The sequence below is a fragment of the Gopherus flavomarginatus genome, chromosome 1 (assembly GCF_025201925.1).
Source record: "Gopherus flavomarginatus isolate rGopFla2 chromosome 1, rGopFla2.mat.asm, whole genome shotgun sequence".
Taxonomy (NCBI): domain Eukaryota; kingdom Metazoa; phylum Chordata; order Testudines; family Testudinidae; genus Gopherus; species Gopherus flavomarginatus.
This window is the reverse complement of record NC_066617.1, coordinates 167,426,602-167,452,998: the sequence shown is the minus strand read 5'-3', so window position 1 is coordinate 167,452,998 and position 26,397 is coordinate 167,426,602. Positions and strand designations below refer to the sequence as shown.

General features: G+C 39.6%; 1 protein-coding gene across 26 annotated transcripts in view; it reads left to right on the top strand.

The window, feature by feature from the left end:
* The window catches only part of ABI3BP (ABI family member 3 binding protein), a 325,810-nt gene that overhangs the window by 175,981 nt on the left and 123,432 nt on the right, over positions 1-26,397 (top strand). For 10 of the 26 annotated variants that reach the window (XM_050956429.1, XM_050956476.1, XM_050956438.1 and 7 more), the window contains exons 16-27: positions 349-423; positions 1,507-1,563; positions 10,470-10,544; positions 12,762-12,836; positions 13,849-13,923; positions 14,864-14,941; positions 15,472-15,546; positions 16,311-16,385; positions 17,831-17,905; positions 18,920-18,994; positions 21,541-21,615; positions 25,063-25,158. In XM_050956429.1, coding sequence (XP_050812386.1) covers positions 349-423; positions 1,507-1,563; positions 10,470-10,544; positions 12,762-12,836; positions 13,849-13,923; positions 14,864-14,941; positions 15,472-15,546; positions 16,311-16,385; positions 17,831-17,905; positions 18,920-18,994; positions 21,541-21,615; positions 25,063-25,158 — 906 coding nt within the window. The remainder of the gene's footprint in view (positions 1-348; positions 424-1,506; positions 1,564-10,469; positions 10,545-12,761; positions 12,837-13,848; positions 13,924-14,863; positions 14,942-15,471; positions 15,547-16,310; positions 16,386-17,830; positions 17,906-18,919; positions 18,995-21,540; positions 21,616-25,062; positions 25,159-26,397) is intronic. The other 16 variants (XM_050956544.1, XM_050956511.1, XM_050956485.1 and 13 more) reach the window with 14 other exon arrangements.

The following is a 26,397-nucleotide window of genomic DNA, read 5'->3' as shown; positions in this document are numbered from 1 at the left end:
TCTGTCTGCTAAGGACAGTTTTAAGATTTGCTCAAACACTTTGGCTTCAAAATCCCACAGGCAAAACTTTTTGTTTGATCCTTCTGTATCAACCATTTCCTCATAATCATCACCTGAAAAGCATTTTCTGAACTGATGTAATGGCTGGCTGCTAAAAGGACATATTGTCACCAACCTCATTGTTCATGTTACACAATCATCTCACAGCTGACTTTCAGCCCATCCACCATCTTGCTTTCCCCTGTGTCAGCATCATCTTGCAATGTGAAACCTGGCTGTAGCTCAGTGCCATGCTGTCCCATCAGCTCTGAAGTCCCTCAACATTTTAAATTCAGATTCTCTTTTCAGCTTTTGATGAAACACAGTTTGTTTCTTCAAGATCCAAACCATCTGGCATTCCAGAAAAGCTACCAACCAAATCTGGTAATTATATTTCTTTCTTTTGACAGGTAAATTGAGAAGAGACACCCCTGTGTTTTTAGTCAAGTGGTTAGTTTAATTTACCCTATATGACTTACCTTGGGAACAATAATACTGTTGACATGTATGTGCTGTATGAAGTAGCATATTTATTTACAACATTTTGCATGACACTTGGATCATTATGATGAAATTTCTCATATACCTTTATTAGATTTGCAAGACCATCCAGTACTATTTTAAGTACAGTAGCTGTTGACCTATTATATGCACATGGATAAAACAAAGTATTACAGTATATAATCCTAGTGCCTTAAAATTGTACCTGGCTTACAGTAGATACCTAAAGTTAACATCTAAATCCATGTTTCACCGCGTACATTTAAGTGTCCTGATTTGAAGAAATGCTAAGCATCGACAAATACCACTGAAATCCGTGGTAGCTACATTCGTTCAACACCTATGAAAATTAGGCCATTTCTTTTTTAGGAGTCTCAGTATAGATTTGATGTTAATTTTAAGCACCCAGGTTTCAAACCTTTGCTCAGAGTGACCAGTTACCTGACTCCAGTAGCAAGCTGCTATTTCTCACAGATAACTCATGCCTTGTTTCGCTGTGACAGTGATTTGATAATAAAAGTAGTACATAAATCAATAAAATGTAGAATACAGAGTAAGGGCCTGATTCTCTACTAAATTACCTTGTGTAGCCCTCTTCCCCAGTGCAAAATGAGTGCAATGGGGGTTAAAAAGCTAACAAATTTGCATATTGGTATGTTACATGAACTTTGTACAGGGATAAAAGACGGCACAGAGTGCAAAGTAGTGGAGAATCAGATCTAAAGCTTTTATTTGAAAATAAATCTATCACAATTGATGCCACATAACCTGTAAGGTTGGCTATAAAGTCACTAATTATGACTTCCTTAGTTCCAAGGCCATTTGCATTTGAAAAAAAGTGTAGTCTGCAATTCTGTCCCATTCATTACTACACAGCAATACAAAATGGCAACTATATAAAGAAATTATTTGTGAGGTATACAATAGAATCTCACAGTCTCAAATGATTTATTTTTTTTCTTTCAGTAACTATTCAAACAACTCCGAAACCTGTTACACCTGAAGCTAGTAAAGCAGAAGTTGGTAAATGAGGATGATGTTTTCTCAGTGTATAGTATCGTATTGTTTTAGATTTCTATACCACAGAATTCAGTTCTGCTCCCGTTCATACTGTCAAAGCTTATTCTTTACACTTTTTTTATTTCCCTTTTTCAGACACATTATGAAATGTCTTGATCAGTCATCTGTTCCAGAACACACTGAACACATGTAGCCTGCAGCTGTACCCATGCTTATGGTTCTGACTGTGCACGTCTGTTGTCTTTGTGTGAACAGAATATTCTATTTCCTTTTAAAGCTGAGAATTCCATCCAAGTTTTGAGGCAATTTCAAGTTGCTGCCATTAGACTTCACTGTGGAATGTACTGACTTTTAATTTAAAAGAAGACTTAGCAGCTGACCAACTGCTCTGTCACTAAGTTTATGGCATATGTTTTCTGTGCTCAACAAAGCATTCTGTTATGATCGCTGAAACTCTAATCTAGTTTTTCTCTCAGCCCTGTGAGAAATGCAGTTTTTTCCTTTAAGACCCAAAACTTCAGCAAAGGCACTAACCATATCTAGTAATTACAGCCCATTGTTCTCTAAGGGCTCATAATCTTTTATTAAGTAATCTTGTGCCACCCACCACTTCTCTTGACCTTAATGCACCAAATGAATGACAGTGTCTTTAAATATTCATATCTAGGGGTTGTTGTTTTTTATAGAATTCCACTCTTAGAGTGTCTCTAGGAATGTGTAAAAGCAGCAAAGAATCCTGTGGCACCTTATAGACTAACAGAGGTTTTGGAGCATGAGCTTTCGTGGGTGAATACCCACTTCCTCAGATGCATGTAATGGAAATATCCAGGGGCAGGTATATATATGTGTGCTAGCAAGCAAGCTAGAGATAACGAGGTCAGTTCAATCAGGGAGGATGAGGCCCTGTTCTAGCAGTTGAGGTGTGAAAACCAAGAGAGGAGAAACTGGTTCTGTAATTGGCAAGCCATTCACAGTCTTTGTTCAATCCTGAGCTGATGGTGTCAAATTTGCAGATGAACTGAAGCTCAGCAGTTTCTCTTTGAAGTCTGGTCCTGAAGTTTTTTTGCTGCAGGATGGCCACCTTAAGGTCTGCTATAGTGTGGCCAGGGAGGTTGAAGTGCTCTCCTACAGGTTTTTGTATATTGCCATTCCTAATGTCTGATTTGTGTCCATTTATCCTTTTCCGTAGAGACTGTCCAGTTTGGCCGATGTACATAGCAGAGGGGCATTGCTGGCATATGATGGCGTATATTACATTGGTGGATGTGCAGGTGAATGAACCAGTGATGGTGTGGCTGATCTGGTTAGGTCCTGTGATGGTGTCGCTGGTGTAGATATGTGGGCAGAGTTGGCATCGAGGTTTGTTGCATGGATTGGTTCCTGAGCAAGAGTTATTATGGTGTGGTGTGCAGTTGCTGGTGAGAATATGTTTCAGGTTGGCAGGTTGTCTGTGGGCAAGGATTGGCCTGCCACCCAAGGCCTGTGAAAGTGTGGGATCATTGTCCAGGATGGGTTGTAGATCCTTGATGATGCGTTGGAGGGGTTTTAGCTGGGGGCTGTATGTGATGGCCAGTGGAGTCCTGTTGGTTTCTCTCTTGGGTTTGTCTTGCAGTAGGAGGCTTCTGGGTACACGTCTGGCTCTGTTGATCTGTTTCCTTATTTCCTCGTGCGGGTATTGTAGTTTTGAGAATGCTTGGTGGAGCTTTTGTAGGTGTTGGTCTCTGTCTGAGGGGTTAGAGCAGATGCGGTTGTACCTCAGTGCTTGGCTGTAGACAATGGATCGTGTGATGTGCCCGGGATGGAAGCTGGAGGCATGAAGGTAGGCATAGCGGTCGGTGGGTTTTCGATATAGGGTGGTGGTAATGTGACCATCACTTATTTGCACCGTGGTGTCAAGAAAGTGGACCTCCCGTGTAGATTGGTCCAGGCTGAGGTTGATGGTGGGGTGGAAGCTGTTGAAATCATGGTGGAATTTTTCCAGAGTCTCTTTCCCATGGGTCCAGATGATGAAGATGTCATCAATGTAGCGTAGATAGAGAAGGGGTGTGAGTGGACGAGAGCTGAGGAAGCGTTGTTCCAGGTCGGCCATGAAGATATTGGCATATTGTGGGGCCATGCGGGTGCCCATAGCAGTGCCACTGATCTGGAGATATATATTGTCATCAAATTTGAAATAGTTGTGTGTAAGTATAAAGGCACAGAGCTCAGCAGCCAGTTGTGCTGTGGCATCATCAGGGATAGTGTTCCTGACAGCTTGTATTCCATCTGTGTGTGGGATGTTTGTGTAGAGAGCCTCTACATCCATGGTGGCTAGGATGGTGTTTTCTGGGAGGTCACCAATACATTGTAGTTTCCTCAGGAAATCAGTGGTGTCGCGGAGATAGCTGGGAGTGCTGGTGGCATAGGGTCTGAGTAGAGAGTCCATATATCCAGATAGTCCTTCAGTGAGAGTGCCAATGCCCGAGATGATGGGGCGTCCAGGATTTCCGGGTTTGTGGATCTTGGGTAGTAGATAGAATAACCCTGGTCGGGGCTCTAGGGGTATGTTGATTTCTTCTGGTGTTAGTGTAGGGAGTGTCCTGAGTAGATGCTGTAGTTTCTTAGTGTATTCCTCAGTGGGATCTGAGGGAAGTGGCCTGTAGAATTTGGTATTGGAGAGTTGTCTGGCTGCCTCCTTTTGATAGTCCGACCTGTTCATGATGACAACGGCACCTCCTTTATCAGCCTCTTTGATGATAATGTCAGGGTGGTTTCTGAGGCTGTGGATGGCATTGCGTTCTGCACGACTTAGGTTGTGAGGCAAGCGATGTTGTTGTTCCACGATTTCTGCCTGTGCACGCCGGCGGAAGCATTCAATGTATAGGTCCAGGCTGTCATTTCGACCCTCAGGAGGAGTCCATGTGGAGTTCTTTTTCTTGTGCTGTTGGTGGGAGGGCACCCGTGTATCAGTGCACTGTTCAGTGTTGTCCTGGAAGTATTCTTTGAGTCGGAGACGGCGAAAGTAGGCTTCCAGATCGCCACAGAACTGTATCATGTTGGTGGGGGTGGCAGGGCAGAAAGAGAGTCCCCGAGATAGGACAGACTTTTCTTCTGGGCTGAGTGTGTAGTTGGATAGATTGACGATATTGCTGGGTGGGTTAGGAGTACCACTGTTGTGGCCCCATGTGGCAGGTAGGAGTTTAGACAGCTTACAGTCCTTTTTCCTTTGAAGAGAGGTGAAGTGAGTAATGTAGATCTCCTGTCTTATTCTAGTGAAGTCCGTTTGTATAGAAGTTTGGTTATTAATGAGAGTCTCCAGGTTGGAGAGCTCTTTTCTGATGTTTTCCTGTTTGCTGTATAGGATGCTGATCAGGTGGTTCCTCAGTTTTTTTGATAGAGTATGACATAATCTCTCACTGTGGTCTGTGTAGTATGTAGATAGCAGTGGATTTTTTACCTTTAGTCCATTTGGTATGATGTCCATCCGTTTGCATTTGGAAAGGAAGATGATATCTGTCTGTATTTGTGCAAGTTTCTTCATGAGGTTGATGGATTTCCATTCCATACGGCTAAATGCAGTGCCTTGCATGGTGTCAAGTATCAGAGGGTAGCCGTGTTAGTCTGGATCTGTAAAAGCAGCAAAGAATCCTGTGGCACCTTATAGACTAACAGAGGTTTTGGAGCATGAGCTTTCGTGGGTGAATACCCACTTCCTCAGATGCATGTAATGGAAATATCCAGGGGCAGGTATATATATGTGTGCTAGCAAGCAAGCTAGAGATAACGAGGTCAGTTCAATCAGGGAGGATGAGGCCCTGTTCTAGCAGTTGAGGTGTGAAAACCAAGAGAGGAGAAACTGGTTCTGTAATTGGCAAGCCATTCACAGTCTTTGTTCAATCCTGAGCTGATGGTGTCAAATTTGCAGATGAACTGAAGCTCAGCAGTTTCTCTTTGAAGTCTGGTCCTGAAGTTTTTTTGCTGCAGGATGGCCACCTTAAGGTCTGCTATAGTGTGGCCAGGGAGGTTGAAGTGCTCTCCTACAGGTTTTTGTATATTGCCATTCCTAATGTCTGATTTGTGTCCATTTATCCTTTTCCGTAGAGACTGTCCAGTTTGGCCGATGTACATAGCAGAGGGGCATTGCTGGCATATGATGGCGTATATTACATTGGTGGATGTGCAGGTGAATGAACCAGTGATGGTGTGGCTGATCTGGTTAGGTCCTGTGATGGTGTCGCTGGTGTAGATATGTGGGCAGAGTTGGCATCGAGGTTTGTTGCATGGATTGGTTCCTGAGCAAGAGTTATTATGGTGTGGTGTGCAGTTGCTGGTGAGAATATGTTTCAGGTTGGCAGGTTGTCTGTGGGCAAGGATTGGCCTGCCACCCAAGGCCTGTGAAAGTGTGGCAGGCCAATCCTTGCCCACAGACAATGGGCTAGGAATGTGGGTGGTTGAGCAGGGCATAAAGGGCCTCAGAGCTTGTTACTGCAAGATGCAGAGCTCTACCTACCCTGACTGTTGCAGTGAGAGTTATGGGCACTCATCACTTCTCTGTATTTAAGGTTTATACCATGCTTATTACCATAGTATTTGATCAGCTTGAAAGATTGAGCCCTGTTCAAAATTTGGAGCAGGCAATGCATGACTTTTAAACCAAGGAATTAACATTTTTTTAAATTAACTTATTATTCATTTGGCAATTGGAGTCAACGCCCCTCGTTGAGAACAATCATTTATAAGTGTAAAATATACATGTCTCTAACCTTAAAGGCTTAGAGGCTCAGTAATGAACCTTTTTGTATGTTGACAAAATGGCACAAACTTCTAACTTCCACTGTTAAATGGTTCAGCATGGCAGAGACTCATACACATGCTCTTTTTACACTGGGTCATACTTTTTGCACCATATAAGAGAGTGGGGTAGAGGAGAAGAGGGAACTGTGATCCTGTTTGGCATTTTTCATTTGAAATAAAACACCTGCATATTTTGAGGAGTTGAACAAATGACAAAATACTAATTTGATATCAATGCTTAATTGAGAACTTGGTATCAGACTATTTGATACTAGAAGGTAGTAGTTAGCGTTTGCAATTGTTTGCATTTACAAGACTGCTTTGACACATCTAGCCTAGTGAGTTCTGATTCCCTTTTTATAAGCTCCTGGTGTTGACTTCCTTTTTCAAACCAGATCCAGAAGGTGATGAGTGCTGCACTAAAGCACCAGCATTGCCACGTTTCCCCTGAAGAAGGGATGTTTAGCGACTATTTTTTAATAACCTCATGTAATTTGGTGGTAGTGGCAAAAAAATGGATCACTGAACTAGTAAATAAATGATCAGGCTTTACTATCAAATATTGACTCTTTAAGCCTACCTATCCATTCCTGAGCACTTCCATTCTATGGGCCTCCTTGACTACTATGTTACTCCAGTTTTATGCCATCATAACTGCATGGAGTTACGTCAGTGTAAAACTGTAGTAAAGCAACGGTTATTCAGGCCCTAAATATATTACGGCACTTTGAAAATGCACTTTTACACAGAAATTTAACTATGGTGTAGTTAACAGCCACCCTTTAGCATACTTGCTTCTTATTAACATTAATAAACAACACCGTTATTTTTCAGTTGACCTTGTGGGAGTGGAATGAAAACTTATTTATAACTTTCAAGAGAGTTTCCTTCCCTAATCATGTTTTTGTCTTTGTGATATAGAGAGGCTTTTGTGGATAAGTAACATTTGTTGACTATTAAATTAAATAGTTTAAAGATGTCGAGTTTTACACATATAACCTGCATGTGGTTTGCATTAAGTGTTTGTTTTAACTAGTCCAGCCCACCCAGTTACAAAAATTCTCTGCATAGATGAAAAGTAGGAATGAGTGTCCGTCTTGCAGGATTTGAAAATGAGTGTAAAAAGTAGTTTATACTATTGTTGTAGCTGTGTTGGTCCTGGGACATTAGAGAGACAAGGTGGGTGAGGTAATATCTTTTATTGCACCAACTTCAGTTGATGAAAGAGACAAGCATATGAGCTACACAGAGCTCTTTCTTCAGGTAAAAAGTATAGGTAGTTAAAAGATTTGTGTCGAAATTGTGCTAAACTACTAATTATTTGCCTGCTGAGGATTCAACTGTGAAAAATGATAGTTGTCCATGTACAGAAACTACATTTTACCTAATATAAAAAAGAAAAACGTGTTGCTGTTTCACAAAACCAGAAAAACACATTGCTGGTGAAACCATTAAAAACAGTAGTGATACATTGTGGGTTTTTTGTTCTTTAGTTTTGAGGAGGATTTTTGTGCCGTTTCATGTCATTAGAAGTGATGAGGTCTGATCTATTGGCATCTCCCTGTTCCTCCTCAGACTTGTGGATGTTTTTTTGTATTATAGTAATATATAGAGGACCCTGCTGACATTGGGTCCACATTATGGTACCTGGTGTGTGTGTGTGTGTGTGTGTGTGTGTGTGTGTGTGTGTGTGTGTGTGTGTGTGTGTGTGTGTGTGTGTGTGTGTGTGTGTAAATAATAAAACACAGTTTGTTCCCCAAAGAGTTTACAGTCTAAACAGCTAAGGCAGACCAGAAGTGGGAGAATGGAAATATTATTCCCATTTTATAGATGGGAAACTGAGGCACTGAGAGATTAAGTGGTTTTTTTCCTGTGGTCACCCAGTCTATGGTATAGGAAGGAGTTGAACCCAGATGTTCTTTGCCCCTTCTGTGTTTTCTTTGTACCTTAACCACAAGACCAGTCTCTTTTTCAAAGCTGCAGACGTTGTGGGGATTGCCACCTGGTTGCTAACATTATTAATACCTTGCTCTAACTAATTGAGCTAAGCAACCAATGATAAACTTTATAAAACTTGTTACCATGGCCACTTGTAAACCTTAAATTTCAGGCCAAGTCTGAGACCACAATGACTTTTATCCGCTTTTTTGCAGCATCAGAGGGTACATCTGTGCTGTCTGGCACTTGGCAAAGGAGAGGGTCTCAGCCCAGGCTCCAGCCTGAGCAGGAAAGTCTACACTGTTATTTTTATTGACTCGGTCTCAGAGGCAGTGCTGCGGTTTTACTTTGCAGTGTAGACTTACCCAGATAGTCCATAGCTTTCTCCCTGCCTATATTCTAGCATACAGACAAGTTTACTTTCATCTTTCTTTTCCTTTGGTAACCTCTGGGTTCTCTGAGTATGCTAGTCATTAGCTTCTCATGGCAATAGTACTGTCACTATATTTAAAGGTTACATGATTACAGCACACTAGAAACTTGCCTCGATAGAGAAAACAGCCAGCCAGTTGGGTTCTGAGGGAAAGATTTTTCTGGAGGTAGTGTGTCTTGTCATCATTTTCAGCTTTCAGTTATAGGTCCCATTCCATTCACTTGGTGATATCTGTGTTTCCACTAGAGTTGCATCCTTGATTCTGTGTCTGTTCATTAAAGGCTAGCTGCAAAAGAAGTTTTGGTTTTGCTGTTGTTTGTAAAATATATAAAGAAGGTCTGAAAGGTTTCCCCCTGCCCCCCAAAAAGAGGTTTTTTTCCCCTGCTTATTTTAGCATTAGAAATGAAAGCCTTTTAAACACCCCTTCTCACTGCCCCTCCCCCCCTGGAAAACTGTTGTATGGATGGCAGGAGAATTATTCTAGTTATTCTAGTTATGATACCACTAGCACCCTGGAAATGAACCCTGAACAGTTTAGGGCAAATACTATTTTCTCAATTTAAAACGTTTTGGTTTGTTTTTGTTAAAACCTATTTAAATTAAACTCTTGGCAAACACTGAGTTAGGATCAGATGGCATTGTGAACTTTTGTTAAAGATTTAATGCCTCTTGCCATTCAGGAAAGTAATGAGAAAGCTCACATGCAGTTTTGGTCCCCTCAAGAGTCCTCAGGTAAAAACAGGGAAGGCAAGACTTGATATTCCTATTTGCCAGGTAAAATACAACTAGAACATTTGTTTGCTCATTATGTTAGGGGAGGGAGCGTTTCAGGCTTCTTACAAAAGGGAACAGACCAGGTTGATTATTTTTCTTTGTAGATCACATTTAAAACTGTGTCAAAGAACATATTAACTTTGTGTTATCCACTTATGCTGAACAATATCCCTTTCTCCTACAAACATATATGGAGACTGGAGAATATTATATCATTTGGAGGTATTAATTTCCTTCATCTCTTGCGTACATGCCCATTAACGGCTCCGGTCTAAGTCTAACAGCTTTTAATAACATATTTCATAGTACTGCATTACTGTGCCAACAAAGCTACAAGCATTAGCTAGTTAACTACCTGACAAAGGTGCAGTGAGGATTATCATTTCCATTTTAGAGATCAGAAAATAAAGGCAGAGTGGCTTGTTATTTCCCAAGCCCACAGAGAATTGTATGATCAAATACATTACTGAAGGATTGTACCTATTGTAAATCATCCTCCCATGTGCCAGTGCATGATTGTTCTCTTCAGCAATTGTCTAGGGGTACATTTTTTAGAGTGAGTCTGTTTCAGAATCAGGACTTCCAGTCCTGTGCGTGGCTCACTAGACAGCAAGTCATTCTCAGCCTGTCATTCAGCTTGTCTACAAAGTTTAATCTCCTTTCATCTGCCTTGTCATCTTTCATCTATATTTTTGTCTTTCTGGTTGTCAATAATATTTTCTTACATCTTCGGTGGTATTTTTACTATGATTTCAGCAATCACTCTCATTTGCATCATGTGTGTTCATGCATGTCTGGAGAAAATAAATATGGTTCTTTATTAGATCATTCTTATATAGCAATGTAGGTTTCAGCTGCTGCTGATCTTCAGTTCCTAATACTTCTGTATAGGCTGGAAACAGTCTTCAATTTTAAATGAAGATGCTGTTGTTCCATGATGGTTCTCAGTGTTTTTAATTAATAAACCGCTGTGTTTTGTTTTGTTTTCCAGCTTCATATGACTTTCTACATGTTTCTTCCACTCCCCAAACATCTGAAATTTCAGAAATATTAGTGCTAGAATCTGGTAAATTATAGTTGCATTATTTCTGAAGCTTGATATTTTGTACCAAAAAGCTTATTTATTACTGTCTCCATTTTGAAGGTTTCAACATTTACTCAGCTCTGCTTGATTTCAGTGTGATTTCACATTCCATGTTGTTTCCCTAAGTCCAGCAAATGCATCCTGGCTATTTCTGTGCTAGAGACAATGCATCTTTCAGGCGGAAAACCTGGCAAGGCATTGTGCCTGTGTAGGGAGATATTTACCCAAGGGAGGGGTCAGGAAAGGATCTACAGGGCTAGAAGGAAAGGAAAGCAGGGTGGAGTTAGGATCAGTAGGGATTGTGATCTTTTCTTGGGTAAAAGGTATCAGGTATACAAAATTATTGGTGAAAAGATGTGGATTAGTCAGGGCTGGCTCCAGGCCCCAGCACGCCAAGTGCGTGCTTGGGGCGACAAGCCGTGGGGGGCGCTCTGCCGGTAGCTGGGAGGGCGGCAGGCAGGCAGCCTTCGGCGGGATGCCTGCGGAGAGTCCTTTGGTCCCACGGCTTCGGTGACCCGCGTGACCAGCTGACCCTCCGCAGGCACGCCTGCGAGAGGTCCACCGGAGCCGCGGGACCAGCGACTGGCAGAGCACCCCCCGTGGCATGCTGCCGTGCTTGGGGCAGCAAAATGTCTAGAGCCGCCCCTGGGATTAGTATGTTGCCATCTGTTTGGATGTGAGACTTACATATGGAGGGGGAAAGCCTTAGGCCACTGCAGTACTGCAAAGGTAGAATAAACAGTCAAAAGGTTCAGAGAAAGATTGACTGTCTAAGGGTTTATCCAGACCTTTCAGAGGGGTTAACTTTTTATCAGAGCTGATAGTGAAATGGCAATCTAAGTGCACTGCTCCACTGAAAGGAGGATAGGTAGAAATACTGTGTGGAGATACCAAAAAGCAAGGGATGATCTCAACACAATGTACAGTAGAAAAGACATCTTTTGCCATAAAGATATTTGTACCTTGACTGAGGTTCACACCCTACAAACAAGATTAAGTGATAACAATACAGTTTGTAAATACTGACTGAGACAATGTCCTTTGAAAAGAGGATTCAATACCAGACCATTGCCAGGAGGAACAGAGTTGAAAGGCTCTTTCAACTCCCTTCATTTGCTTTCTGAAACAAGGGGATTCCTGTTGAAATATTATATGTATATCTTTTCCCTACACCATTTGAGGGATTTGTAGGTTGTCTTGCACACCTTCTACTATAACTGTTTCCCTAACTATCTATCTGAAAATATGGTGAAGGTCTGTAAATGTAGTAAAGGCCTTTTACCAGCACTAAATTAACTTTTAAAAAGTTGTTGAGGTACATTATTGTTTATCCTGGGATGACTTTGTCTTTATTCGGCAATTAGTTTTCTTAGACAGAACTTGCATATGCAAAGCAAGACACTCCACTCCACACATTTCTCCATTTGGAAAACAAACAACACATGATAGATGTTTGATCACATTGCTTAATGCACTGCAGGAAAGAACTCTGATACTACAGCAATGAGCACGGTATAAAAGCCTGAATAGAATAGAATAAAAGTTTGAGGGAGAAACATTGGTCATAACTATTAAGCTGTGCTTTATTATGAACTTCCTTGCTGTATTGCCACTGGGCTCTCCAGCATCCCTTGGCATCTTATATGTGTCAGTTTTTGTTAATTATAATATAAAACATGCTGCTTGTGGTGATTGATTTTAAACTGAATTAATTAATACCAGGGACACAAGTCCAGCATGAAAGAAAAAAACACCTGCACATAGAAAACTACCAGTGCTAAGTAATTTCATGAAGAGCTGCATTGGGGCACCTATAACTTGAAAATTCAGTGTTTAGTATAGAAATTCTAAACCTTATTCTAGCTCTTTATGCAAAGGTGTGGCATAAGGAACCAGTCTGTTGCTTTAGATATAGTTGAAGGCAAATGTGTACACACAGCTGCACACTACTTTGCTGAACCTATTTATAAAGAATTACAGCATATACTAAGTTAATGACATTTTTCGAAACTTTATTAAATGAGTTTCTTACCTGGGTGCCAAAAAGCCCTTGAATCTGCTTATGTAACATCTACAGTATTGTTAGGCCCTTGCAAAGGAATGTAATCTAATCTCTCTCTTATTTTCCACACACACACACCCCCCACTACACTGTATGAGGCCACATCTCAGATTTTGTTTCCTTTTTTTTTCCTGCAGTTACAAATAGCGCTGACCTGGAAACATCTGTGCCTCTGATTTCCAGAATACCTCATTTGCTAGGAACAACAATGGGTAATAATGACACATCCAGTTTCTTTCTTTAATTAAACTCTTTGGTTTTGTCATCACAGCTAATTCTGGGAGTCTTTCCTTGTTTTAGTCATCTGCTATACCAATAATTCATTCTGATTATCATCAATAAATCTCACAGCTATACTCATAGTTTCTGAGGGGGTTGCTTTTTTTTTTTTTTTTTGAAGGAATCAACATCCAGTCTGTGTTTCACTACTAAGGCTGTCACCTGATGGGGCAATTTTGTTTGTCAGTGTCAAGAGCAGTTACTGGCGTGTTCTTGTTTGTTTGTTTGTTTATTAACTCTCATGTAACTGATGCAGCCTGGTGAATCATGCATCCAGCTGAGTAAATAATCATTTCTTTTTCTGCTGGTAGAGTATCCATGAGCAAGTCACACTTAATTAAAAATTATTCAAAATTCAATGGCTATTATTTTTTAACTTTATGGATTGGTCACAGACATTTTACTGTGAATATGCACTATTCAAAGTGTCTTAGTTATATAATTTATTACATAATTAACATGATATTGCTTCCTTTCCATGAACATTTGTGTTGATAAAACTCCATCACAGAATGTCCAGAGAAAGCAAAGCACTAACAAGGTGCAAATTCAAGCAAGTATTTGCAGAAATATTTTTTGCAATATTTGCCCAGCTCTAAAGACACATTATTGCCATTGTTCCTTGAATACTTGATGCTTATAGAATCCTAGAAGATTGCGTCAGAAGCTTTTTTTGTCTTTGTACTTTCCAGGGTGCTTAAAGACCTATGAAATGAACCACCTGAGTAAACATTAGCCTTCACTGCATTGTGTGTGTTTCCATTTGAACTGTAATTTTAATTGCTGGCCTTTAGATCTCATTCCTTATTAGCACTGCTCCATTGCTAGTGTAAGATATGCTCACTCATTAGATTGGCTGGACCACTGAGTTTAAACTGAGTACCTCAGAAGATAAAAATCTAAATTTAAAAAAAAATAAACATTATTACTCATTTCTTTTTTTAGCTTTCGATGATACTCATCCTGTTTTTTCAAACCCCACAACATCCGATGAGCCTGATAGAACAGATCTCAAACCAGGTACAATAATTATTACACAGTCTTTACTATTCAGTGGCTCACGGTCAGATATAAACCCCATTGAGATAAATGGAAGTCTTATAATTGATTTCAGTGAACTTTGGATCAGGCCCTTAGAGCTGAATTTTTAGCGAGCATCCAAATTGTATTGCTATTGAGAAACTGGCATTAACTTGTGTTGTCTCACAGCTATGTTGTGTGTGGCAACTCATCTCATTTCCTGTCAGTAATTTGAAAGATACGCTGCATGGATAACACTATGAAACAAATATTTAAAAGTACTATAGTGTTTTGCAATAATTATTCAGAACACTCTATTAACATTAGATTGTAGATGGTAAAGTTGTAGACAAGTACTGTAGAGCTATTATAATTTTTGTATGAAGGAAAAGCATATCCTAGGCTCATTAAGTTATTTAACTAATTGAACACCTGATTCTCCAGAATTGTGACAATAGTTGGATCAGTTGTCAGCTTTCTGGACCAAATATCATCTGTTGTCAGTATTTGAGTAATTGGCAGCACAACATGTCCTTTTTATTCTATTCCTTTGTGTTACTCCATGTCATCTTCATAAGTGCGGCAACATAACTCAAAATAACGAGGTAAGCCATGTGAGGATCTAAAATCTGATGCCTGGCAATTATTCAGATAGTGAGAATTTAGTGTAAATTTATTTTTGTGAAGGCAAGAAGGAATTAAATAAACATTCAAAATCTCTGCACATTTACAGATACCATGATTTGTGGTTACCATAACAGTGCGATTCAAAAAGCTGAGCTCATCTCTAACACATACTAAACTGGTAAACTGAAAATAATGTCCAAGAATCAGTGGAATACTTCAGTTTTTCTTGTAGAACAAAATTGTTTTACACACGAAGCAACTTTTTTCTTCCATAAGTTCTTTGCTCTCTTGTAACTGTCAACATTTCTTCCAGCAGCAACAAGTGAACCCACTCTGGAATCCTTCTCACCTAAAACTTCTAGTCCTCTTGAATGGCCAAGAGAAACGTTGGGTAATGTGTTTGTTTTCACAGTGAATGGTCACACTGTGTCTGTTTAATCAGAGAACATCCCATCCCACATGAATGCATTTCTTCCATAAAATCATTTCATGCATTGAATCATTAACCTTTATTCTACTTCTAGATTCTTGTTTTTCTTGTGTCACCAAAGACACTAACACCTTTTGATTCACTTCTTTGTAGGAATGTGGTTGATGCTACTGATGCTATTCTTAAAGCAGTAAAACTATCAGCTATGAAACTTGCATGGAGAGCTAAATCATCCTTTTATTGTCTATCTCCCTCATGTCTATGATTTTAATTGTTAAACTTGTAGCCATCATTGGAACATTGACTTTATTTCTGATGAATGCACAACAATTTAACACTTCATCCCTGACCCCCTTTTGTCTGCTGATGTCCTCAGCTGGCTTTTCACGTTCCATACTGAATTATTTCTTCTTCATTACAAACTTGTGGCATGTTCAGTTTCTTAAACGATTCCTGAAGCAGTTAGTTATAAACCAAGCTCTTTCTTTCAGCTCCAAATGAAGCAACACTTATTCCTTCTAAACTGAAACCATCTCCTCTTCCAGAAGTGCAGCATGTGAAACCTGGTAATTAAGTAGTCCATTTATACAATTCAATATATCAGGAAGATACTTTTAAAAATATCCTGTGGTGTTGCTACAAAGGAAGCAAACAGAATACAGGCATCTGATCCATACCGAGCAAGACTCAAAATCATCAGACTATTGAACATGAGTTTGGTGATAAAATGCAAAGAATTTTCACAATTTCATAGCTTACTTAAAAAAAATCTGGGAATACTTTTTGCTTGTGTTTTTAACTATATTTTTAACTTCTGCCTTGCTGCGTACAATTATGAGGGATATACAACACATCACTAGTCCCAGCACAATGTTGATGCCTCATACATTCTACTCATTTGCTTCCAGGATGTCATGATGAGGGAGCTTCCTTTCAGTATAGCTGTGATTGACAGAAGAGGAGCCCCTTCCAAGGTCCATAGTTCTGTGCTGGATCTTGCCGTATGATCGTGATGACATTACCAGTGTCTTGTGGTGCTATTTTTTCCGTTTCTGTTCCTTTGATCAGAAACAGTTGGATCCCTGTTAGAGTTTTATTCAAGATCAAAAGAGGGGAGTTCCCCCTTCACAATCCAAGTACTGGTGATCATACGTTACCAGATGTTCAACAATCCAAACTATGTTCTATTATTTTGTATACTTAATGTTATATTAAAAAAGGAATGTAGGAAATACTAGATGAGCTCTTTTAAACCTCCCACATCTTTAACTTATTATTGATGTTCTTTATTGTACTATTCAATTATGCTTGGATTCTTTTTATTTTATAGCACAGAAGCCACCACTTTTGGAGCATAGTACACCTAAAGCTTCAAAGACTATTGAAAGGCCAAAGGCGACACTAGGTAACAAATGTTTCAGTAGCTGTGTGTCAATCTGTACTTCTGTTCAAGCCATCATTAGAATTCCATCACTGAAGACCATTTCATACCATCACTGCTAATCATGCCAACTTCATTCTGTTTCTGGATCTATTTCTTTTATACAGGAGAATTGTTAGGAGAGAAATAGTGTAAGAACAGACCCAAACTCACATTCATGAGCTTAGTTTCTTTTCTAAATTGAGTTTGTCCACGGAATAGTGGTTTTTATCAATGTTATTGAAGGATAAAATATCTGTCCTTGAATAAACTCAATAGGAGGCATATGTGCATCTCTGTAAACAGAATTTGCCTTCATTGTTTGAGAATTGTTGAGATCACACACAAAAAGACAACCATCCACTCACCTCCAGCATATGTCAAAAGTAACTATTGAAAGGCTAAGTGCAAAGATGGTTAAGAAGACTTTCTCAAAGGAAAGTTTTGGATTTTTTCTTTACATTAAAAAAACCTAATATTCTCTAGGGAGATCTATTGGTGGCACTAGAAATATTCATTAGTCTTCATCCTGCTTCTAGGTATCTGTCATATAGTCCTTTAGGCTTAAAAACCTCTTCTCAGTGAATTCACATATACTTATTCTTAGGAGTGCATTGCCACTCTGTTTTATGGCAATGAAGCTCTTCTTCCTGAATCTATCTTGGAAGCAGCCTCATTATCTTGTTTTATAAAATAGGCAAAATTAATGGTCATGTCTTCTGAGGTACTGATTGGTCACCTTCAACTTTCACAGACTTTGTCTCGCAGCATAAGGCCTTAGGCTAGCGTTCAGACTGGCTAACTACAGTTACAACCCCTGCAATTATGGGAAGACAGCTTTAGGGTTTGCAGAACTGCTTTGTCTTACCAATATTTCCCCCATTCCTACAATCAGTGCTGCTTTTTTATAAATAGAATCCAGGGGCTGCTGTTGTGAGATAATCCCACTTTTGCATGTTGTTCGTTTCGTGGCTTTCTACCTGTGCCAGAATCTTTTTCTTCTTGAATAGCTGAGAGTTCTAAGAATTCATGTTACCTTTTCAAACTTCATCTAGTTAAATTGCTCAGTTGCATAAAATTGATTGGTAACTCAGAAATATGTACAATATGATATATATTATATATTTTAGACTTGTCTTGCAAAATTCAACTTCCTAGTTTGCCCAGAATAATTTTTTGATGAGCAAGTAAAACACAATTAGATATTTTAATTATTTATCAATCATTATAGTAAAGGGAAAATTAATCATTTTTGTACCTGGACAAGTAAGTTTTCATGACAGTTTTCCGAGGCCTTTTTTAAAACTGATTTTATTTCCAGAAGCCATTTTGAAGTATCACTGCTTCACCACCCGGCTTGAGGAATGTGATTCCATTTCTAAGGAAAAGAATTAAAAGAAAAATCTTACAATCTAATCTGTTTCTTTCAGCTCCCTGGGAAACAAAGTTTGTTCCTTCTACACCTAAACCATCTGCCAGACCCAAAATGCAACGAACTAAACCTGGTAATTACATTCCATGCCAAGCATTATAATAATTTATAATTTTTGGTAATTTAGTGTATTTTGTTTTAAAAGCATCCTTTGTAAAATTCAGCAGATTCAGTTCTCAGGAGGATTATGCAAAGTGTGGGTTTGCATCCCTTGAGTTACACTTGGAATGTTAACTTGGAAAAAAAAAAACTTGAAACAAAACTTAGCTCAAATAACCGAGTTGCACAGGGCTTGGGTTGGAATCAAGTTTTTACATGGTTTCCACTTGAAATCATGAACTGGCCAATGCTTGCTCAACAGGACCCCAGTTGGCCCATAAATTTAAAAGTCCCTTAATCAAGTCTCTTGCTTTGCTTTTGAGGATAGGTTACCAATCTGTACCATTTCATCTGTTGCTATAGGATGAGTGCAGATGCAATGATAGTTAGCATATGTTGAGGCTTATCTAAAATTGTAGAACTGTGAGGGGTGAAACTCAGGCCTGGAGATAAGCACGTGGATATAAAATGAAATCAGTTGAACTGCACCATGTTTTTACACCAGGGTTGAATTTAACCTGTGATGTAGGTCAAAGGAAAGAAAATATCACACACATCCCCAGACTTGTCTGGAGTTGCATGAACAAAGATAAAGCCATGAAAACATTTTAAAAATTCACAGTTTATAATGAAGTCATAAAGGTAAAAAGAGACATAATTTTATAGCGTAATAAGACATTATTTAAACAGTACTGTAAGAGTCCAAGCAACATTATTATAATTCTTTCCAGTATTGCTAGTTAAAAAATTACCCACTTCAAGACAAGTTGTTCTCATTGAAGCTTGTTAACTTAGTGGTATTTAAGTCTTGGAATTGCATCAGTTATTGTGAGCTTTTAAAACATTTTTGCTATAACTACAACTCCTTAGAAAGGTTTTTGCACTGTTCAGAATTAACTCTTGTATTATTAAGACAGTTTTGTCTATCTCTTCTAGAGATGCTGCTACTTTCCATGTATGTATCTCTAAATTCTCTCTTTTTCATCAGCAGAAAAAGCAATTCTTTTGGAAAGCAATACACCTAAATTTTCTAACCCCCTTGAACTGCCAAGAACAACACTAGGTAATAATGTTTCCACAGTGCATGGTCACTTTGTTTTTCCATTTAACTACAGAGAAATTGGTATGGTTGCATGTTTGTTCAAGTGTATCTAGTTTATCATCTCTCTATTACTACTCTCACTGATCAGTCCAGATGGGATCCTGAGAATAACTATCTATTCATCACTGAACTTGGAATGATTTGTCCCATCGTCCCTTCTCTATATAGATTATTGTGAATTCTGCATTTGTTCCATAGGGATGCCCTTATTCAGATGTGACTACTTGAGGGATAAGGTACTATTCAATGTAAAAGAATCACAATCTGGCCTTTAGCCAGGAGGCGTGATGCCCATGGATCAAGCTCCCATTAGTATCCTAGTGTCACTAGAAATGGACCAAAAATTAGGACTTGTGCAATAGCAATGGTTGTCTTCTTTCCTTGAAGTCCAAATGCTTCTACTCAAGATGCCTCAAATTAATGTAGACTCTGTGCACTGTGGCACTGACTTCCAAAAGAGCCAGGTCAGGTTACTGCATAAGTGCCTGAAGACCATGTGAAGCTATCATTGCTAATCCTGAAGCTCTATCCTACTTCTGGTAAGGTGTTTGTCTGTTGCCCTGGAGCCGATTTGAAAATGTAATAAAAAAACAAATCTCAATGGAAACCAAAAATTTCTACAACAATAACTTTCTATTTTCCAACCATCTCTACACGCCACTGAAGATGTGCATCTTCATTCTTCTTTGTGAAAACAATCTTTTATGGTATTTGGGGCAATAGAGATGTGTAGCCTACATGAAAAGTGTGCTTTCTGCTAATCCCACCATAGTCAGCCGTTGTGCTCACCTATGTTAATCACTTTCCTTCTTGCTAATGCTAGAACATTCTCCAGTTTCATAAAAGAGCAGGAAGTTGAAGTGAGCTGCTTTTAGGAGACACATTCTCCCTTGCACCCAACTACATAACAAGTTTGTTTTGCCTTTTGAATAGTCATTTTATACAGTGCCTTTCAATTTGTGAGCATCCACATTGTGCCACTGTTGCCCCACGTTGACTTAGGCATGCACAAACTCTCTTTTGTGTCTTATTGATATAAACCCTGTGTTCTCCCAAGACCTTTCTGCATTACCACTTGTGAGATTTGGCAGACCTGGCATTGAGCTGTGAAATTGCCTTGAAGAGCTGTGTTGACTGGGAGGCTGTACTAGAGATCACAGTCAAGGGTTACATCATCACTCTACTCTGTAGAAGAATATGCAGTCCCCCGACCACCTCAGTTCCTTTCCCCTGAAAAGCAGAGATAAAATGAAACTCACCTTCGTGCTTTCAGGCTAGATCTTTCCTTAGTCTATCTTATTATTTTCTTGTAATTATTGTAGAGTAGTATAAGATACCTTAACCTAAACAGCTTGCCCTTATCCTGGGAGTCTCACCAGCACCACACAGGGCCCTGAAAGGGCTTCAAGTATTGCACCTCTTGCCCACTGGTCATACCAGGGATCCTACAGCCTGATACTAAATTGGGCCCATCGGGAGTACTGATACCAACCTCTGCTCAGATCCTCTTACACGGGACCCAAGGTACACTTTATCTCTCCAATCTCAGCACTACCTTTGGTCACAAGGACAAAGTCACCAGGAAGTCCCATTACAGCTTCATGCCAAAGATGGTCTCAGATTACCACCTATCTCAATGTATTTTCTCCCCTGTGTTCTTCCCCTGGCCCCATAGGGGTCACATCTCCATATTCAAAATATAAAAAGGACATTCTGGTTTTACATGGAAAAGACTGAGCTGTTTAGAAGTTCTACTAGGTTGTTTTTAGCCTAGGGAAGAGATGTCAGGGAGAATTTGTTACCAAACAGAGTGTTTCACCCTGGGATTAGGAGCTGTATAGAGCATTATTGCAACCAAGTACTCCTTGTTTAAAGATTTATGATTGCCACCATGACATCCATGATGTGCCTTAGATAGGTTCTCTTGGTGGAGATTTACAAAGTAGCAACTTGGAGTTCAGAGCACACTTCTACCAGACAGTACTCATTGGATTTAGCATTGCTCTTTGATGTCTAGTTTGGGAAAGCAGATTACAGACAACGTTTATCTAAGAACTTGCCTATCATCATCATGTTTGCTAATCTGCCACAAGTGAGAATATGCAGAGGCCCTCAAAAGAGAAAAGAGAGGTTACTTTGCAGTAATTTTTATTCTTTGAGAATTACCTTTGTGTGTTCACACTACCCAACCACCTTCTCTTCTACCTCAGAGCTCAGTATAACATTAGGTCTCCGGTTTGGGAAAAGGAATTGAGGCATCTGGCTGGGTGGATGCACTTCCTTATATAGAGTAGGTGATGCCATCACCCTCACTTGAGCTATCACATGAACATACACCACAGTGGACATGGTTTTCCAAGGCTGTTCTCCGGCTCAGTGCCAGGGGTTCCACATCCCATGATTGTGAATGTACAGATGTGACTCTTGAAGAGCAACAGTTACTGGTAAGTACTCTCTCCTTTCCTCAGAACTTTCAGATTACAATCTCCCCTCTTTCTTCCTTTCAGCACCCAGTAAAACAAAAAGAATTCCTTCCAAACCTAAAGTGTCTCTTCGTCCAGAAGAACCCAAGACAAAACCGGGTAATTACAGTATGCTCTGCTATTATCATTTTGTTCCATATTGTTTGAACCATGCTGACTCATGATTTTTTTGGGACACGTGTCCATGGAAGCTATAGAAATCTGTTAGCATCATAAGCAGTCTTGCAAACTAAATCCTTTATTCTCCCAGCCTTTATTTTGCTCTATTTTGCTTTGTTAGCATAACTACAGTGTTATTACATAGATCAGACTCTGACTAAATATAGTAGCTAATTAATAAATAAGGAGAAAAAACTCTGAACACTGTCCCATTAAGCTAGAGGTTGGTAAACAGTGTTTAAAATAAAGATTTATGAATAGTTTCAGGTAGAAAAGCATCAAGTATGGCAAACTTTAACGAATATTATTGATAAGTTTGTAGATAACTGCCTCATCTTGATGAGTATGCTTACGCATCTTCAAAGCTTCATCAATTTCAAAAGGAAAGATCACTTGTCCAAAAAATTCATAGTTGGAGTGCATTATTCATTATTCCTTCCTGTTTTAAATGGTTTTTCATCTATTCAGGAAGGAGAAGCTATGCCATGAGACACAGGTGATAAACCAAATGCTACATAGAATCAAAAGAGAGAGTCAGCAAACGACTCAAAGTGTGATAGTTTGGATAAATAAAAGTATTCAATGAATACCTAGAAATGGTGAATAAATTTGAAGAAAATGAAGATGGGTTAAAGAACAACTCGTGAATCAAAAAAGGGGCTACATTTTTAAAGAACGTTATTCATAATAAATAAATCCGCCAGCTGTATCTTGAAGTCCCTTTCCATTTCAACAGTTTTGAAACTCTGTCCCTTGGGTAGGCATGCTCAGTGGTTCTCCACTGTTGTAGGGTGTTTGGATGAGTGACACGTGCCTTAGAAGTAGAACACATAGATCAATGGATAGGTCTGCTCTGTAGTTTTCATTCCGTTCCTTTCACTTATTTAAAAAGAAAACGATCATTTTTTATTTATCCATTTATTTGTTTTCTAGCACCATAGATGGCTGGGTACTGTTAAGCCTCTGTCCCAAAGAGCTCTCAATTTAATCTAAGAAAAGTAGATCAACCATAAGGGGGTGGAAAACATATGTATGAATCAGTGCTTGAGCAAGATGCATAGTAACAAAAATATTTTAGCCCCTTGATTTATAACTGGACAGTATTAAACTATGATGTGTCTGAAATTGTATGTAAAGATTCATGGCAAATTTGGCATTGGTGAGAATTGGACAAATTCTAGCTGTGATAAAACTGAAGCGTATGCGCACACATTCCCAGGTTAACTGGGATGATAACGACTAATGCAAGATCTGAAATGAGATGTTTTCAGGTGGCCTGAAACACACTTAGATTTCTTCCAATTATATTTCCTAGCTAACAGTTTTAATCAGTTTAGTATTGGATTTGTAACTAAGGAGGGTAAATGATGATCTACTTTAACAGCAAAGTGGGAAGTGGAAGTAGGAAACCATACCCAGTTATTGATACTAATTAAATCTACAGTGAGGGTAAAACCCTGGAGCCATTAAAGTCAGTGGTACCAGGATTTCATCTTGACAGTTCATTCATTGTGGACATGATCCTGCACTATTGAAGGCAACAGGAGCCAGCCAGTGGGCCCAGGATCAGTATGCCACTTTTCTCTTTTGCTAGGTTTAACCTGATTGTTGTTTTGCAGCATATTAAGTAATACTTTCTATTTTGAGATATTTACATGAGTTATCTTTATCTTGCCATCATTATTATTTTGGTAGAAAATTCTCCTTTCTCTTATAGAAATGAATCATAAGGTTTGAATCAGAATTTTGCATTTTGTCTTCTACAGTATAACTTGTCACTTTCATATTTGAATTCCCTAAATAGTTAGTTTTTTCAGGAACAGGACAGGGTTTAAAGTTTCAGTAAGACTGAGAAGATGGTCTGAGAAAGACTCTAGAAAAAGTAACAAGACACATTCCCCTTAAATAGATGTTAAATGTGATAATGTTCTGTGGGGGTGAAAGGGGAGAGTGGGCCAGGATTTGGGGAGCTCTCTCCATGCTGCAGAGTCCAGCTCCACGTTGGCTCACTGTGCCCCATGTGTGCACACACACTCCCAGTGTGTGTGCACACATGTTCGTGAGTGTGTGGGGTGGAACAGTGGTAAGATGGATGAGAAGCAGGCATTTGGCCAGTGACCTTTGTGCTGTGCAGTGTGAGAGGCTCAGGCCGGACGGCTATAGGAGAGTGGGAGAAGGCAGGTATATTAGCCCCAGGATAAGCAGGTCCCTTTTCCCCTGGTAATTGAACAGGGGTTACTCCAGGTTAATTAGGACACCTGGAGCCAATCAAGAGCCTGCCAGAACCTGTTGAAAGCCTCCCCTCCAGTCAGATAGCTGCACGCAATAGGAGCTGTGGGGAGCAGGCGTGCTACTGAGAGACCTCACAGATACAGAGGTGGAAAGTAAGGAAAACCCTGCCCAACTGGGCATACAGCCCTTCCAGGTCCCAGAGGTTTGAGGGGAAGAGACAGAGCTAGAAGGGAGTACCTGAACTGAGTATCTGGCCTGCCACCACTATGCCCAAAGGAGCTACCAGAGACTAAGAGGCTCCCTTCCCACTCCCCTGTCAGGGAGGCTGGGAGGAACCCCTGCTCAGACAAGGTGGGGAAAATTCCCCAGGGAGAGAGGAATCGCACACCCCACCACTAAGAGGAAGTGCAGACCCCACCAAGGCGGAGAAGGAGCTCTGCCACAGCAGGTGTAGAGAAAAGAACAGTGGCTGCTGCAGGATGATGTAACTTAGACTCCTGGGCTGAAGGATTACTCTCCACCCAGGTCCCCGTGCCAAGTCTGGCTATTCAGACTTGGTGAGGTGGAAGGAGGATTTAGTCCTACAGAGTTTTAATCTAGTTTGCCACCGACATATTCCTTTTGGCTGGCTTCAAATATTCAGAACTTAAACTAATTGAAGGGAAGCAAACAAATGTGTTAGTTGTAAAATATATACTAAAAAGGGCCCGAAAGAGAAGAGTTTGGTTTTGCTTGTCCCATCAGTGTCCTACAGAGCTTGCCATCTTGCTCCATTTGAAGAAATTTTTGACAGTAAATGATAGAACCCTGTTACATTAAAGTATTGATTTCCAAATATTTTCGGCTATTATGAAAAGATCAGCTGTGTTTTAGCCCACAATGCACTTAAGCTGTTCCAGAATGAAAATCTGCTGAGGCACAAGATCAAGTGGGTGGGTGGGTGGGAAACGTATTGTTCACATTTGGACAGTACGTGGGCGTCAGCAATGGACAAAAAGCTCCCCAAAAGCATCACTGTTAAAATAGGGTTTGAGTCATCCTGTAGAATATTTGTCCCTAATCTTGATGTCCAAGTATGCATATCAGACACTGGGCAGCTGTTTAAAAGGTGTACATCTGCCTTCATCTCTCTCAAGATAATGTCCTTTACTCCAGCAGCAACCAGGGAACCTGTTCCAGTGCCAGTCACTATTAAGATTTCTTCTATTACTGCTACTACTAAGACTCTTGAACATCCGAAATCTACAATGGGTAATGATGATAATCTTCTTCCTTAATGAATTGTCAGCTCTTTGCTTTTCCTTTTCATTGAGGAGGAATTTTTCATCTTCTAAAAGGGCATTTCATGCTTCCATATTCATAAGTAATCACTGAATTTCACTTTGCTTTTTAGATATGAGTTGGTTTGGTGCTGTCATCTCCTCCTCTGTTGTTCATCTTTCCTTTTGCTTTTCTTTGTAGGAATTTGGTTTCATTGTACTGAAGCTGTGACTTAGGAAATGATCATGAAGAAATCTCATCCTGTGTTCATATGTGCCCAGGATGTGTCCAAGAGATTTTTCTTGTACTTGTTAAGCATGAAATCTTATTCTCATTTAAATCAGTGGCAGAAATCCCATTGAGTGCAATGGCAGTAATACTGAATCCTAAATGATTAATAAAAATAGTCCTCAGTATCTCAGATTAGGCAACAGTGACATCTCATCATGAGTAATGAACAAATTAAGTGCAAGAATCATAAAAACAAGCTGAGCAATTCTGATACTTTTACCCAAGGAATCAATTTTTCTTTAGTTGACTGGAGACCTCATTCATGACAGTTATACATTAAAGATGAAATTCACTGTTGTGCAAAAGACCCACGCAAGGCCTTAAGTACCTCTCAAGTTCCACTAAAATCTTTGTACTAGGGTTTAAATGCTACTTGAATTATATATAGACTTGGTGCAGGAACTCTGAACAGCAGTATATTTTCCCAGTGGAAACACAATCAGATCCTAGGGCATTATAGATCATTGGTTTCGTTTGTGTGCGGGCCTGGAATAAAACTTACAACAAGATACAAATGTATCTGAACCAATTCAGATCCAGATTTCAAAGACGAGAAAGTTTGCAGGTCTACAGAATCTACTGCCTAGGGTAGATTCTGCAGCTAACACCAAAGCTGAGAAATCACAGGATACACAGGGCACACATCTTAGTTAGTGTTTGTATTTTAGTCCGGGCTTGTATTTTAAATTGTTTTCTTGAGGTCTAGTTTTGACATTCCAATCCAGTTCTGGGTTTGGATTCAAAACCTCCCAAGATTCTGGGGACATTCAGACCTTTATATTTAGAGAGAGTTCAGCTATGATATTTGGCCTGGGATCTGGATTTGGATTCAGATTTTCAGTTCAGGCCTATTTCTATTCTATTTTAATTTCAGTTTAACAAATTAAACGTCTTGCAGGAATTTAACAGAGGTGATGTTGGGGTTTTATTTCCCAAGTA